This window comes from Pollachius pollachius, assembly GCF_949987615.1.
Source record: "Pollachius pollachius genome assembly, chromosome: 4".
Taxonomy (NCBI): Eukaryota; Metazoa; Chordata; class Actinopteri; order Gadiformes; family Gadidae; genus Pollachius; species Pollachius pollachius.
This window is the reverse complement of record NC_136937.1, coordinates 29,272,627-29,286,539: the sequence shown is the minus strand read 5'-3', so window position 1 is coordinate 29,286,539 and position 13,913 is coordinate 29,272,627. Positions and strand designations below refer to the sequence as shown.

Genomic DNA, 13,913 nt, shown 5'->3' with positions numbered 1-13,913 from the left:
CACAGGCGGGCTGGCCCTCCCATCATTGGATCGTTGTTGATTGGTTAATTGCAATTAGATAATTGGTCATTCATGATTATTATTATTATTATTATTATTATTATTATTATTATTATTTTATTTAACATCAATAAGTCCTAATTGGTAGGGATATGGGCCTTTCATTGTACAGAAGATGTATTTCTTGCCCAGTATCCTTTGGAGTAATACAATCACACATTTGTTCTTCTTTTATTTTGTGTGTACTCCAATTATCTTTGTGAAATGCTTATGTATTTAACCAAGCAAAGAGAGAAGGTGACTGGAGCGAGGGGGGAGAGCGGGGCAGCTTCATTTGGGAATCTGGAAAGGATGTAGCCCTCTATACTAAATCTTACCCTTCTCCATTTCACTTACACTGCAACCCTGTTGCAATCCGCGGCGAATCCAATTCGCTTGTTTCATGATTGCCGCTTGCCACTAGACAGACCCTAGCGTAGTGCTTTATGCACCAAGTGTAGTTCTATATGTACCGAGCATATAGCTGTCTGTATGCACGTAGTTTACTGCTACACACAGCTAGCTTAGTGCTACACACAGCTAGCTAAGTGTGCGCATAGCTTGGTGATGCACACACCTAGTTAGTGCTAGGTGCACCTAGTTTAGTGATATAGGCACATATCTTATTGGTATACACACCTAATTAAGTGTAAACACGTATTTATTGGTGGTACACTCACCTAGCTTGACAATCCTTGCATGGCACTATATCCAATACTGGGATATCTGCCGTTTGATCGATGTACGGTTCACCGGCCACACACTGAAATACCTGAACATTACATTATCTACTGGAAAACATAACAGATTTTATAACCCATTCTGTGTTTGAGGGTACATTGTTGATTAGATCTGTCAAGACCTTGACTAAAATATCAGATTGTTCAGACACCAGACGGCTTTGTCAGAATCAAACCATTTCAACAGCTTTATCTTCACTGATAGCTGTTTCTGGAGGTCTTTTATTTTTTTGGCATTTTTTCAAATCCCTTATTCCCGTTTACATTTAAGTATTTCAGGTACTGCCTGCCAAAAACCACTAAAACTGTAAAGCAAAAGAAGGGTTGAAAAGAACTCTTTCTCTCTCTAGCTGCCTCTCTCTCTCTGTAGCTCCTTCCTGCTTGTGTGGAATAGAGTAGCAGAGCTGAATTTCAGTCATTTTGGTTGATTCTTATTTTGTTCACATTTTGTTCCCCAACTAATGAAATCCTTTGTGTTTGTGTGTGTCGTTGCGTGCTTGCGTGTGTTTCTGTTTCTGTATGTGCGGGTGTGTCTGTGTGCGATTGTGTATGTGTCTGTGAGTGTGTGTCTGTGTGTTTGTGTGTGTGTCTTCGCATGTTTGTGCGTGTGTGTTTCTTCTTATGTGTCTTCTTGTGTGTATTTGTTTGTGTCTCTTCTTGGGTTTGCGTGTCTATTTGTGTGTGTGTGCTTCTGGGCACGTGTGTGTGTGTGTGTGTGTGTGTGTGTGTGTGTGTGTGCTTCTGGGCGTGTGTGTGTGTGTGTGTGTATGTGTGTGCTTCTGGGCATGTGTGTGTGTCTGTGTCTGTGTGTGTGTGTCTGTGTGTCTGTGTGTGTGTGTGTGTGTGTGTGTGTGCGTGTGTGCGTGCAGCGATGACGAGCACATGCTGATCCAGCACTACTGCCAGTCTCTGAGCCAGGGCTCCCCACAGAGCCAGCCACGCAGCCCCGCCCAGATCCTCATCTCCATGGAGACGGAGGAGAAGGGGGAGCTGGAGAGGGTCCTGGGCGACCTGGAGCAGGAGAACAGGTACCCCCCCCACACACACACACACACACACACACACACACACACACACACACACACACACACACACAGAGGCACACACACACAGAGGCACACACACACACACACAGAGGCACACACACACACACACAGAGGCACACACACACAGAGGCACACACACACACACACACACAGAGGCACACACACACACACACACACACAGAGGCACACACACACAGAGACACACACACACACAGAGGCACACTCACACACACAGAGACAGACGCACACACACAGAGACAGACGCACACACACAGAGACAGACGCACACACACAGAGACAGACGCACACACACAGAGACAGAGGCACACACATAGAGACAGAGGCACACTCACACACACACACTCACACACACAGAGGCACACTCACACACACAGAGACAGACGCACACACAGAGACAGACGCACACACATAGAGACAGACGCACACACATGCACAATCACACACAAAGAGACAGACACACATGCACAATCACACACAGAGACAGACAGACACACACCAGCACACACATAGAGGCATACACACACACAAGGACACGCATGGAGACCGAGACGCACACGCAAGAACGCACAGAGACAGACACACACGCACACACATAAAGACAGACAGACGCACAAGGACACACATGGAGACAGACACACACACGCACGCGCAAGCACACATACAGACAGACACACAATGCGCCAGCACACACCAGAGACAAACACGCACCAGCACGCACACATTTGCGAATGCACGCACAAACACACAGAAAAACAGAGGCACGGGAGCAGAGGGATTTATCGCTTCGCCACACAAAACCGTTCTCAGTGGGATCGAATGCTCGCCACTGTCCTACAGAGGACGCCGTACCGTACATCCGCCTATCAAACATTTTATAGTCCGTCTATAAAACCTTTATAAATAAATACAGCTCATTCTCTCGCTCCCTCTCTCTCACCCCCCCCCCCCCCCCCCCCCCCCCCCCCTTCCCCCACAGGAAGCTGCAGGGGGAGTACGACCGGCTGAAGCGGGCCCACGACCGCAAGGGCCTGTCCCCGCTGCCCTCGCCCCCCCACATGCTGCCGGCGTCGCCCCCCAGCCCGCGGGACGCGGAGCTCCTGGCCGAGGCCAAGCTGCTGAGGCAGCACAAAGGCCGCTTGGAGGCCCGCATGCAGATCCTCGAGGACCACAACAAGCAGCTGGAGTCGCAGCTCCACCGCCTCCGGCAGCTGCTGGAGCAGGTGGGATACTATACCATGTTAAACACTGTATAATGTATACTGTATACTAACAGCATCAGCTCCACCGCCTCCGACAGCTGCTGGGGCAGGTAGGATACTATACCATGTTAAACACTGTATAATGTATACTGGATACTAACAGCATCAGCTGCTGGAGCAGGTGGGATACTATACCATGTTAAACACTGTATAATGTATACTGGATACTAACAGCATCAGCTGCTGGAGCAGGTGGGATACTATACCATGTTAAACACTGTATAATGTATACTGTATAATAACAACATCAGCTGCCCCGCCTCCGACAGCTGCTGGAGCAGGTTAGATGTATACTATATAATCTATACACTATATGATATATACTAACAGTGGAGCAGGTTTGATACTATATAGCGTGAAACACTATATAATATATACTAACAGTGGACCAGTTAAGACTTTATATTGTATTGTATATTTAACAATTATTCGCCGAAGGCGAAGTGAATAGTCCGTAAATAGTGTGGAATAATAATCTGTGAATAGCGGGGAATAGCCCCCCCGACCTTCGCTCTCGGGGGCTATTCCCCACTATTCACGGAGACTGAGGTGAATAATTGTTATAGTATATACTACACGTGAACACTTGGCCGGGATTTATTTGTTTTTATTAGCGGTTTATTTGTTTTTATGAGCGTGTTGGGTATACAGAGCCCAATATACCGAGACAGCGAACCAATCAAATTGCGCCATTTTAGGAGGTTCACGTGTAGCATATACTAATATATTATATTAAACACTTTATAATGTATACCTCCAGGGACAGCTGTTGGAGCTGGTTAGATACTATACAATATAATATATTTTATTATATGAAACACTGTATTTTACTACTAGAGCAGGTTAGACATTTATATCATATCCACAGGCTTGGAACTTGTTATACATATTAAACCTGAACTATAAATCACTCACTCACTCACTCACACAGACACCCACTCACATCTGTTTGTAACGTGTGTCTGTGTGTGTGTGTGTGTGTGTGTGTGTGTGTGTGTGCGTGTGTCTGTGTGTGTGTGTGTGTTTGTGTGTGTGTGTGTGTGTGTGTCTGTGCGTGTGTGTTTATGTGTCTGTGTGTGTTTGTGTGTGTGTCTGTGTGTGTGTGTGTCTGTGTGTCTGTTTGTGTGTGTGTGTGTGTGTCTGTGCGTGTGTGTATGTGTGTCTGCGTGTGTGTGTGCATGTGTGTGTGTGTTTGTGTCTGTGCGTGTGTGTGTGTGTTTATTTGTCTGTGTGTGTGCGTGTGTGTGTGTCTGTGTGTGTGTGTTTGTGTGTCTGTTTGTGTGTGTGTGTGTGTGTCTGTGCGTGTGTGTCTGTGTGTGTGCGCGTGTGTGTGTGTGCGTGTGTGCGTGTCAGACGGACTCCAAGGTGAACGGCACAGCCCTGTCTTCCCCCTCCACCTCTTCCCAGCGCTCCGACTCCTCGCTCCCACTGCTCCGCATGGCCGCCAGCCAGACCAACGACACAATGGGTGAGACCCCTCAGCCAATCAGCCCTCCGCGCCTCCACAACCACCACCGTCATCCATTCTTTTAGGCATCCAGTTCATTTTATTTTTTTACGTTATTGTCCCAATCGGGGAGCCGGGACGCTGTTCCTCGGTAGAATACACCGAATAACATCCACGTCGACCACAACTTTAGGTTTAAAGCTGGGACAGGGCCTTTATTGGAGAAGCATGCTTTTGTCATTTTGGTTGAAAATCTGTTGTCATCCCGACAGAACTCATTAAATACAATAAAAAAAAAAATAATATCTGCTATCTGGTGCTGTTGCAGGCCTTTAATAAGCCTGTCCAATCGTTTCGTTCGACCAGAATGAAATGATTGGCCGGCTAGCCTTTCAGTCTACCTCGTACCGGCTACCTGCTAGCACTCTGCCCGTGCCCTTACGACTGTAGTCGTCTACAAGGCTAGGCAGCGCTATTGCTAAAGCTAGCGAGGAAGCCGCATATCTTGGGTGGGAGGCCTGAAGCAAGGAATGTGATTATATAAAAGACATTGGTTGGATACTTTCAAAATCGATATTACTCTGACTGGTTTTTCCAAATTTCCTTCCCTGGCTTTAAAGGACAATGCTAAATACAGACTAAAGGATAGTCTGCTGGTGAAATTACTTTGTTTACCCGTTTTTTCGAAGACCGTTTAGTGTGTTTAATTTGCTGTTGTTGTTGTTGTTGTCGTCCCTGATCATGGCTTCCTCCCTCCGCTCCAGGAGATGATGAGCTGTCCAGCCCCTCCCAAGATGCATCTGGACTGGAAGAGGTGATGGAGCAGCTCAACAACTCCTTCCCCCACAGCCAGGGTGAGCGCACACAAACACATGCACTCACACACGTGTGGAAGGCCAAAAAGGTCACAACTATGCCTCATTGTAGACTGGTTCTGATTTATATCAACGCTAAGTCCTGCGTTTAAGCATTCCTAATATTTAATTCAGCTGTAAAATGCGCCTTCTTCGTAGTTAACAAAGGTTAGTTAACAAATATGTTTACAAAACGTTTTTTGTAAGTTTCTCTATGTTCAGACACCGACTGTTTCCAACAGGTCAAAGGTTATAGGTCAGGTCTCCGTCCTGGGTGGGTGTGTCACACAGCTGATGTGTTTTTTTCCTCTCTTCCCCGTCTCTCTTTCCATCTTCCTTCCTTCCTTTTCCTTCCTCCCCGCGACCCAGCAGGCAGACGGGGACACCTGTAAGAGGTCAGTCGCTCCTCTCTTTATCTCTCTCTCTTTGTCTCTCTTTATCTCTCTCTGTCTTTGTCTCTCTCTTTATCTCTCTCTGCCTTTGTCTCTCTCTATTTACCTCTCTCTCTCTGTCTTTGTCTCTCTCTGTCTTTGTCTCTCTCTTTACCTCTCTGCCTTTGTCTCTCTCTATTTACCTCTCTCTCTCTGTCTTTGTCTCTCTCTTTACCTCTCTGCCTTTGTCTCTCTCTATTTACCTCTCTCTCTTTATCTCCCTCTCTGTCGTAGTCTCTCTCTCTTTAACTCTCTCTCTGTCTTTGTCTCTCTCAATGTCTTTGTCTCTCTCTGTCTTTGTCTCTCTCAATGTCTTTCTCTCGCTCCATCTTTATATTTCTCTTTGTCTTCAAGTCTATTTAACTTTATTTCACTGTCTTTAAGTCTTTCTCCCTTTATCTATGTGTCTTTCTTTATAGCTCTCTGTATTTATGTCTCTGTCTGTTATTGTCTCTCTTTAGCTCTCTCATGTCTTTATGTCTTTGTCTCTCTCTCTCATATCTCTCTTATGTATTTATGTATCTCTCTCATATATTTTCATGTCTCTCATATGTTTGTGTACCTCTCTCTTTCTCTCTCATGTCTCTCTCGTTTGACTTTGACTCTCGAGTATCAAAATAATAGTCATTTTATAAATGCAAGTTTTTGTTTTTTTTTCTTCAGAAAAGTAAAAGAATGTGCATTTGTTAACAGGAAAATCCTGGTCCGCCTCTTTTAATAACCTTCTGCAGACCATTGTGTACAAAGCATTCAAGCTTTTCTATTGTCAACCTTAAATGAGTACATGCGTCATTCAATATTATTAATCCACGGCCTCTATCGCTGTCGCTCTATTGCTTTCTCTCTCGCTCTCTCCAATCGAATTCACAAGAGCTTTATTGGCAGGCAAAACAAATGTTGACATTGCAAAAGCAAGCAGAGTATCTCACAAAAATATAAATAATGTAATTAATATTATCTGATTGTACTCATAATAATTTACCATGAGGCCCATTCAGAAGGGGTGAACTTGTAAGAGCAGATTGGAATATTTAAGGTATGTCAACACTTTGAAATATATAAAAAAGAGACCTAAAGCTGAAGTCTGCAATTTCTGCTCAAACAAGTTTTTGATTTAAAATGTGTTTTGATTTAGTCTCATTGTTCTCGTGCCTTTAAAGCTATAGCAATAGCCAGTAGTAAAACAAAAACACGAGAACCATGAAACTCAATCAAAACACAATAAAAAAAACAAAAAAAAAATATTCAACCAAAATGAAGTGGGGCAACCAAAAATGGTTGACGGCAGCTTTAAAGTTGGCTACATGTAAAATACAAAAAAAATAAGAGAATAAATCTCACTATGTCCGTCTCTCTCTCCCTCCAGGTCCCAGTGTGGGCAGTTTGTTCCACATGGCCGATGACCTAGGTCGTGCCATGGAGTCATTGGTGAACGTGATGACAGACGAGCAGAACGGGGATTAGCACTAGGGCCAAACAACCCAAGCCCCTCCCCTCCAAATGTCCCGCCCCCAACCTTCTCCCCGCCTTCCATTGGCCCCCCCCTCCCTCACCAATCAAACGCATGCTTTTCTAGTCAAACAACTGGATTGAACACACAGTTTACAAAGAGAATATATATAACGTCTATTTTTGTGAAGGACTGCAGTTACACGCAATGACATAAAAAAAACAATTAGAAAATGACAAAAATTATACCTTGTAGATTTCAGTAGTTTCTTAAAAAAAGTCCTAAAATGGTTTTATTATTAACAGAGGCTGGTTTATAAACTTCTATGCAATTGTATAAAAAAACCGGAGGGAAAAATCAAAGAAAGACTAAATACAAATACATGTATTCGACGTGATCGTATATTTGCCATCTCTTTGTAACTGAAAAAAAGGACGCATTTCAGACATTTGTAATGAAAAAGAATGATTGTAATCATATGGGTGCTTTCTAAGAGGAACATCTCTTTCTACAACAGAATATATACTACTGTCGAGGCAAAACGGGCACTCTGGAATTAAGTGTGTGTTAACGACAAGATGTTTAAGGATTTTGTCCTGTGTGCGTGTGTGTGTGCGTGTGTGTTTGTGTGTGTTTGTGTGTGTGTGGAGGGTTGCCAGCCTCCACATTGCATAAAAGCATCTTCGTTCCACCAACCCATCCCTCCATCTTTTTAATCTTCATCCATCTATTCAACCATCCAGCTATCCATCCAATAATGCATCGTCCCAAGGGATTATGTAGTCATGGCTACCTTATATTTAATTTCAAGACCAAGTGCTATATCCATAGAGTTATTAAAAAAAGGCCCATTTCAGAACTGCCATAAGGCCAGGAGGTTGCTGAGCAATACGAAACACATTTAGGGAAATATTTGATCCTTTTTTATTTAAATTGAGTATAACGACATTTTGGTATTTAAACTGAACGTTGAAGTATGTCATCTGACTAAACTGAACTGAACCACAATCAGTTTTCGCGTTCCCATTCTGAATTTTCGTAAAATAAGCTATTGTGAATAATCCATTTGATTAATATTCAACTGGGTTTTAAATCAAAACTCTAGCATCATTTAATTACTATTGTTTGAGGTAGCTTAACGGCTCTGATAATGTTGCGATCTACTTGCTTTAGCCTTCTGCTAATAGGAAGGAATATTCATGAAATGAACTTGGCATAAACATGAAACAGCGGCATCTTGATGGAGCATAGCTCCGATGACAATACAATGTAGTCAGAATCTCTGTGATTTTAAGATATGGATTTATCTAGAAAAATAACTGCTGCACTTGCGTTTTTAATTCACGTCCATTGCTTCTATGGTTCTGCACTGGGCCTTTTTTGTGTAAGTGCACTCCATCTATCGATGTTATTAGCACTGGAATTTACTGGAATGCAATGCAAGCTTTACATCACTGCAATGAAGATCTCGCGTTTCTAAAATAAGGGTTCATGTATTTCTTTTTTTCTTTTGGTTTGGAAATTGCCTCATTGTTCAGGTTGGAGTGTTTTTGCTGAGGCATTAGGAGCACATACTGTATGTAATAGAGCATAGCATAACTGATTTTGTTAGAAAATACTGGAAGAGGAGAATGTAGTATATTTGTTTTCTTTTGTTTCATTTTAATGGACGCATGACAGTATTACTGGCTGGCTACTACCTAGGTCCTTTTTCCTCAAAAAACGAAATTTCTTAAACATGTTAACAAAACTAGAATTGTTTTTCCCAAGAAGCGATCGAAGTTCTAGGAGAGCAGATGAAGCAAGCTCTACCTCGATTGAGTTCTCAAATTTTATAATCTCTATGGTTCAAGGCATTTACTCATCGTACCTCCACAGTTGTAACTGTTTCTTTCAAATTCTTTCAATTAACAAACAACATTAATAAGCGTTGGCTTTGTCCGATTGACATTAAGATGCCTGTGTGTGTCCACGCATTCAATCTGAAAGTCAAGATGGACGCCCTTCTCTTCCCTGTGGGCTGGTTTTTCATCAGACAGTCTTCACAACTAGAAATCATTAAAATGATTTTCTCTTCCTGTCGAATGAGTGACCGTTGGCCAACCGCCAATCGCGGAGCATGCTAGTATCTGCTACTGTCGCACACGGTACATAGTCGTGTTATCTGTGGTTTTAACAAGCAAACTTGGACGCGCTCGCTCGTATGTTTTTTTTTTTCTTTGGTTGAATACGATAATCTGAAATATTGAGTTTTGTGCTGTGTGAGGTGTTTATTTCAGCATGTGTGACCTAATGCAGTCTTTGTTTTCTTCAACGCGAGACAGTTCTGGAAAAAAATCGTCCAGATGCAAACAGCACCGTCGATACGTCACACTCTGAGCATGATCAGGTGCTTTGAATCACACACTGGGTCTCCAATTGAGTTATAATGTTTAATTTTAACCTTATTTAATTTCTTTCTCCCCGACCCCGCCATGTTTTTTTTGTTTGTCATTTTCTTCCGCCCTTCAATTACTCATCGATACTCCACAACATATCAGATTCCACCAAATATATGCCTTACTACTGTATTATAAAATGCTTTACTGTATATCAATAAAGCACGCAGTTATGTTGAAGTGCTTCAGTGTTTGTTGTGTTGTTGTTAACCGTTATTAATGAATGATCATGTTTTTGGTCAATGATGCTCTGCAGTTTTTTAATGTTTTCTTCTGTCTCTTAGCTAAACAGTGTCTCTAATAAACAAGACACTGGACCAAAAAAAGTTTCACTATACAGTATAAAAAGCTACGAAAGAGGATTTGGGCCACAAGTTAAAAGTTTAAAATCAGAATTCTGAGATTTGTGTGGCGAAAGGCAAGGTAGGCTTGGTGATTTCAAATTGTAAAGTTTTAAAAAGCATGTGTTTTTTGTCCTGGTTTTTACACACATCACTTACTCAAGTCACGCAGAGTAAAAAAAACTCAAAAGGTGCTGTAGGTAAGATTTAAGAGCCATCTGTCAGCTATAATTGAAGGAAAAGGTGTCAAATGAACATACAGCAGAAACATTGATGTGCTGTACGTACGAAACCCTTCACTGCCCTCTAGTGGTGCTTCGGCGTACTTCTCCACGAGCACATTCCTCTGAGTGTGTGCCTGAAGGACCTCATCCTGTAGGCGTACAGCAGGGGGTTAAGCGCCGAGTTGGCATGAGACATCAAAATGGCCACCAGTGTGATGCTCATGGGAACGGGGCACTGCGGCCGGAGCAGAAGGATGCAGTTGATGAGGTGGATGGGCATCAAGCACACCATGAACAGGAAGAGCACCAGGAAGAGGGAGGTGGCCTTCTGGATTTCCAGCCGGGCCCGTGCAGCGCTTGGTTTGTTGGGCTCTGCCGTCGACTCCGATGGGCGGTCGTCCGAACCGGAGCAGGAAGTGCTAGTAGACTGCCTCGACATCTTCCGGAACACGGCAGTAGTCTTTGTTTGGATGAGTGGCCTGAAGGACTGGGCTGGGGCCCCGCTTGCCGTTCGTTTGGAGGCCACTGCGCCCGCTGGTTCACCCGGGTCTGGTTCTCGCGCACCCCCTGCCTCGTACAGAGCCTCGAACCCGGGTGTCGTCTTGCCAACGCCCCCCCTGGGGGCCCGGTCCACGGGCCTGCTCCGAGCTCTCTTCCCCCCGGCTTCAGCTCCCGCCTTGACAGCCTTTAACCTGGCGGGTCCATCCTCCCCCTCCTCCTCAACCACACCATCTGGTCCCTCCACGGCGGCCCCGACCCGGACCCTCTTACCCTCTCCGAACCTGATCCGAGTGGCCCCCCTGGAAGAGAAGCCCACCTCCTCACCTCCAACGCTTCTCGGGGGGATTCTTTGTCCACTCCCCCCAACTGCGGCCCCACCCGCCCCGGAGTCTGCAGCACCTCGTGCGGGGGCCCCCTGCTCGGGCCCGTCGCTCCGTGTCTCGGGGCCTCTCGTACCCCCGTCCCTGGTGACGGAGACCGCCGCCGGGGCCGCGGGGTCGGCCTCGGAGGGCGTCCCCCTGGCCACGGCGATGCGCCGCACATGGTGCCGTATGGTGTAGAAGATGTGGGCGTAGATGATGAACATGAAGAGCAGCGGGAGGAGGAGGAGGCCGAAGAAGTTGAAGTAGACCATGTACGACATGTCCACCACGCAGGTGAAGAGGCAGTAGCTGCAGTGGTGGACGGTGGAAACACACAAAACGTCACCGTCAGTTACTGATGTGTGACCGACTGCACCGGACCTCCAGCTCACTCCCCTACTTTGTTTGGCGATCATCGGAAGGTGAATCCGTCCGTCTTCTCGCCGTCTATCCGTCATCTATCCATCATCCTTCGTAAGCTCATCCATTCATATGCTCTTCCATCCATCCCTCCAGGTCAATTTAACCCTACTTACCCTTTCTTATTTGACACAATCCTCATCCAGCAATCCAAACACACATCCTTTCAAGCATTCTCTCGCTCCTAGTAACTCCTCTACAGACACAGGATGGAGATCCACGTCATGCATTACCAATAATGATGTTTACGGTCGATATCATAGTGAGGTAAGTGCTGTAAGAAGCGCTCAAATCTTTTCACTTGATATAAGACATTCTACATTTCTTTAAAGGGGACATATTATACCACCAGGTGTGAGTGTGATCAGCCTTACAAGCCGTTTCGAAAATCGGCCCCATATGACATCACTAGTGGGCGTGTCCACCTAGATCTGTGCTGGATAGATGAGCAACGTTTACTTCAGTCCACTGGGTGGGCTGGTAGACTGATCTATACAGCACAGACGTTGCCAATATTACGTTACTGGTTCAATGACTTTATGACATTATTGGCAATTTATTACGTTATTGGCTTTATTGTATTTAAATTATAACGTCATTGGCAGTTATTACGTTATTGGCCGTTTTTACATTATTGGCTGCTACAGGGAGGATTCTCATTTGAGATGGGTCCTAGAATTGAGATTATCTTGAGTTCAGAGGTGCTGCGGTTCAGAGTTACGCCTCGTGCCCACTGCATCCGTCCGTCGACGGATCCCAATTGACTTTGAATGGGGAAGGACGCGCAATGCATTGTGGATCCGTCCGTTCCGTTGGATCCGTCGGCGCCGTCAAAAAGTTGAACAATTTTCAACTTTTTCGGCAGCGACGGATCCGTCATCCAATCAGATCGCGTATGCAAATGTAAGCCCTGTGACACAACTCGGGCTCTGACGACCCTGGAAAGCTCCCCCATCCGTCAGCCACGCCTTCCGACGTCCTTTGACAGACGGTGCAGTGGGCACGAGGCTTTACAGCTGCTCGATTCCGGGATCTTGCGACAAGCAATGCATCACGAGAAAACACCACCACCACCGCCGACCCACTTGGACGACGACTCTCCGGCGTCTTACCCAGCGCCGTGGCTCTGGCTTTGCCAGTCCATGAGGGGCACGGACCCCGAGACTAGCGCCAGGCTCCAGGTGAGGAGCAGAGCCAACCGGGCGTTCCTGGGGCTCATGACCCGCTGGTAGTGGAAGGGACGCAGGATGGCAACGTAGCGCTCCACTGCCACCGCCAGCATGCTGAGGATGGAGCCCTGGGAGAGAGAGAGAGAGAGAGAGAGAGAGAGATAGAGGGTCGGGGGGGGCAGAGTCCAGAGGTTCGTTTTGAACTTCAATCCTCAAGTGATCAAAGGTTGGGAACCACTGCACCACCTGCTCTTTAATGACATATCGGATCGCACTGTAAGTGGCATTGAATCAAAACGTCTCCTCGGACCTAATTGACCGAACAGTGAATAGCTGAACAGTTGTTTCAGGTTGTGTTTCCTCCCCACCTGGGTGAGCACCATGAGTATGCTGAGAAGGGCCAGGCAGAGGGGCAGGTCATTGTGGGGTCGACCCAGGTCCGTCAGCACGGCACAGGGGATCGCCAACAGCCCCACCAGGATGTCTGCTACCGACAGCGACACCTGGACACCAAAGAGAAAGAACGAAAGATTTTAAGATAAGGCTAGCCACCTTATCTAAGGCTAGCCGCCTTTGTTTTGATTTTATTTATTTTACAAAGAGACTGGGGTTGGGATTTTAAGGTTGAGGCAAAATTAGTTGGAGATCTTGCACACCCACTTTTCAAATATGACAACATTTCTAATATGACGCTCCTTACCAGGAAGTAGTTGGTGACGGTCCGGAGTTTCCGGTTCCAGCTCACTGCCAGACACACCAGGAGGTTCCCGATGACCGCGGCCAGTGCGATTAGCAGCTCGGCGGCGATGTAAGGAGCTTGTAAGATGGAGTCGTAACCTAACGGCATGGAGGACATGCAACCCCCAGTTGTGTTCATGCTAGCAAGGGATTAGCTGTCCTGAACTCAGTGGGAGCAACACCTAGGAGAAGGAACAAAAAGGATTTGATAATGATATCGATGGTTTGATCAATTCAAATTTGACTACACATTAATTATGCAAATAATATCAACAATTTGGATATTTAAAGCATCAACAAAAAATATAAGTGCAGAAAAATGTATTGAGAGAATGAGAGAGAATTTGAGAGAGAATATTTTTGTTTACTTTATTGATTAATGCATGTTTGGGCGGGCAAAATATTTTTTTGGGATAACTAGCGACTAAGCATC

At 45.4% G+C, this 13,913-nt stretch overlaps 2 protein-coding genes across 5 annotated transcripts in view; one reads left to right on the top strand and one right to left on the bottom strand.

The window, feature by feature from the left end:
• Positions 1 to 9,909, top strand: part of LOC307075023 (dystrophin-like) — an 81,430-nt gene extending 71,521 nt beyond the window's left edge. For all 4 annotated transcript variants that reach the window (XM_079735507.1, XM_079735508.1, XM_079735510.1 and 1 more), the window contains 5 exons: positions 1,649 to 1,807; positions 2,823 to 3,066; positions 4,459 to 4,573; positions 5,317 to 5,406; positions 7,204 to 9,909. In XM_079735507.1, the coding sequence (XP_079591633.1) occupies positions 1,649 to 1,807; positions 2,823 to 3,066; positions 4,459 to 4,573; positions 5,317 to 5,406; positions 7,204 to 7,301 (706 nt within the window). In that variant the 3' untranslated portion in view covers positions 7,302 to 9,909. The remainder of the gene's footprint in view (positions 1 to 1,648; positions 1,808 to 2,822; positions 3,067 to 4,458; positions 4,574 to 5,316; positions 5,407 to 7,203) is intronic.
• A 463-nt stretch (positions 9,910 to 10,372) lies between these two features.
• LOC307074255 (uncharacterized protein) lies at positions 10,373 to 13,589 on the bottom strand (the record flags this gene model as incomplete). The annotated part of the gene is made up of 4 exons (XM_079734273.1): positions 10,373 to 11,462; positions 12,686 to 12,870; positions 13,111 to 13,245; positions 13,443 to 13,589. 4 exons carry the CDS (start codon positions 13,587 to 13,589, stop codon positions 10,373 to 10,375), a joined length of 1,557 nt encoding a protein of 518 aa, XP_079590399.1.
• Positions 13,590 to 13,913: the final 324 nt, after the last annotated feature.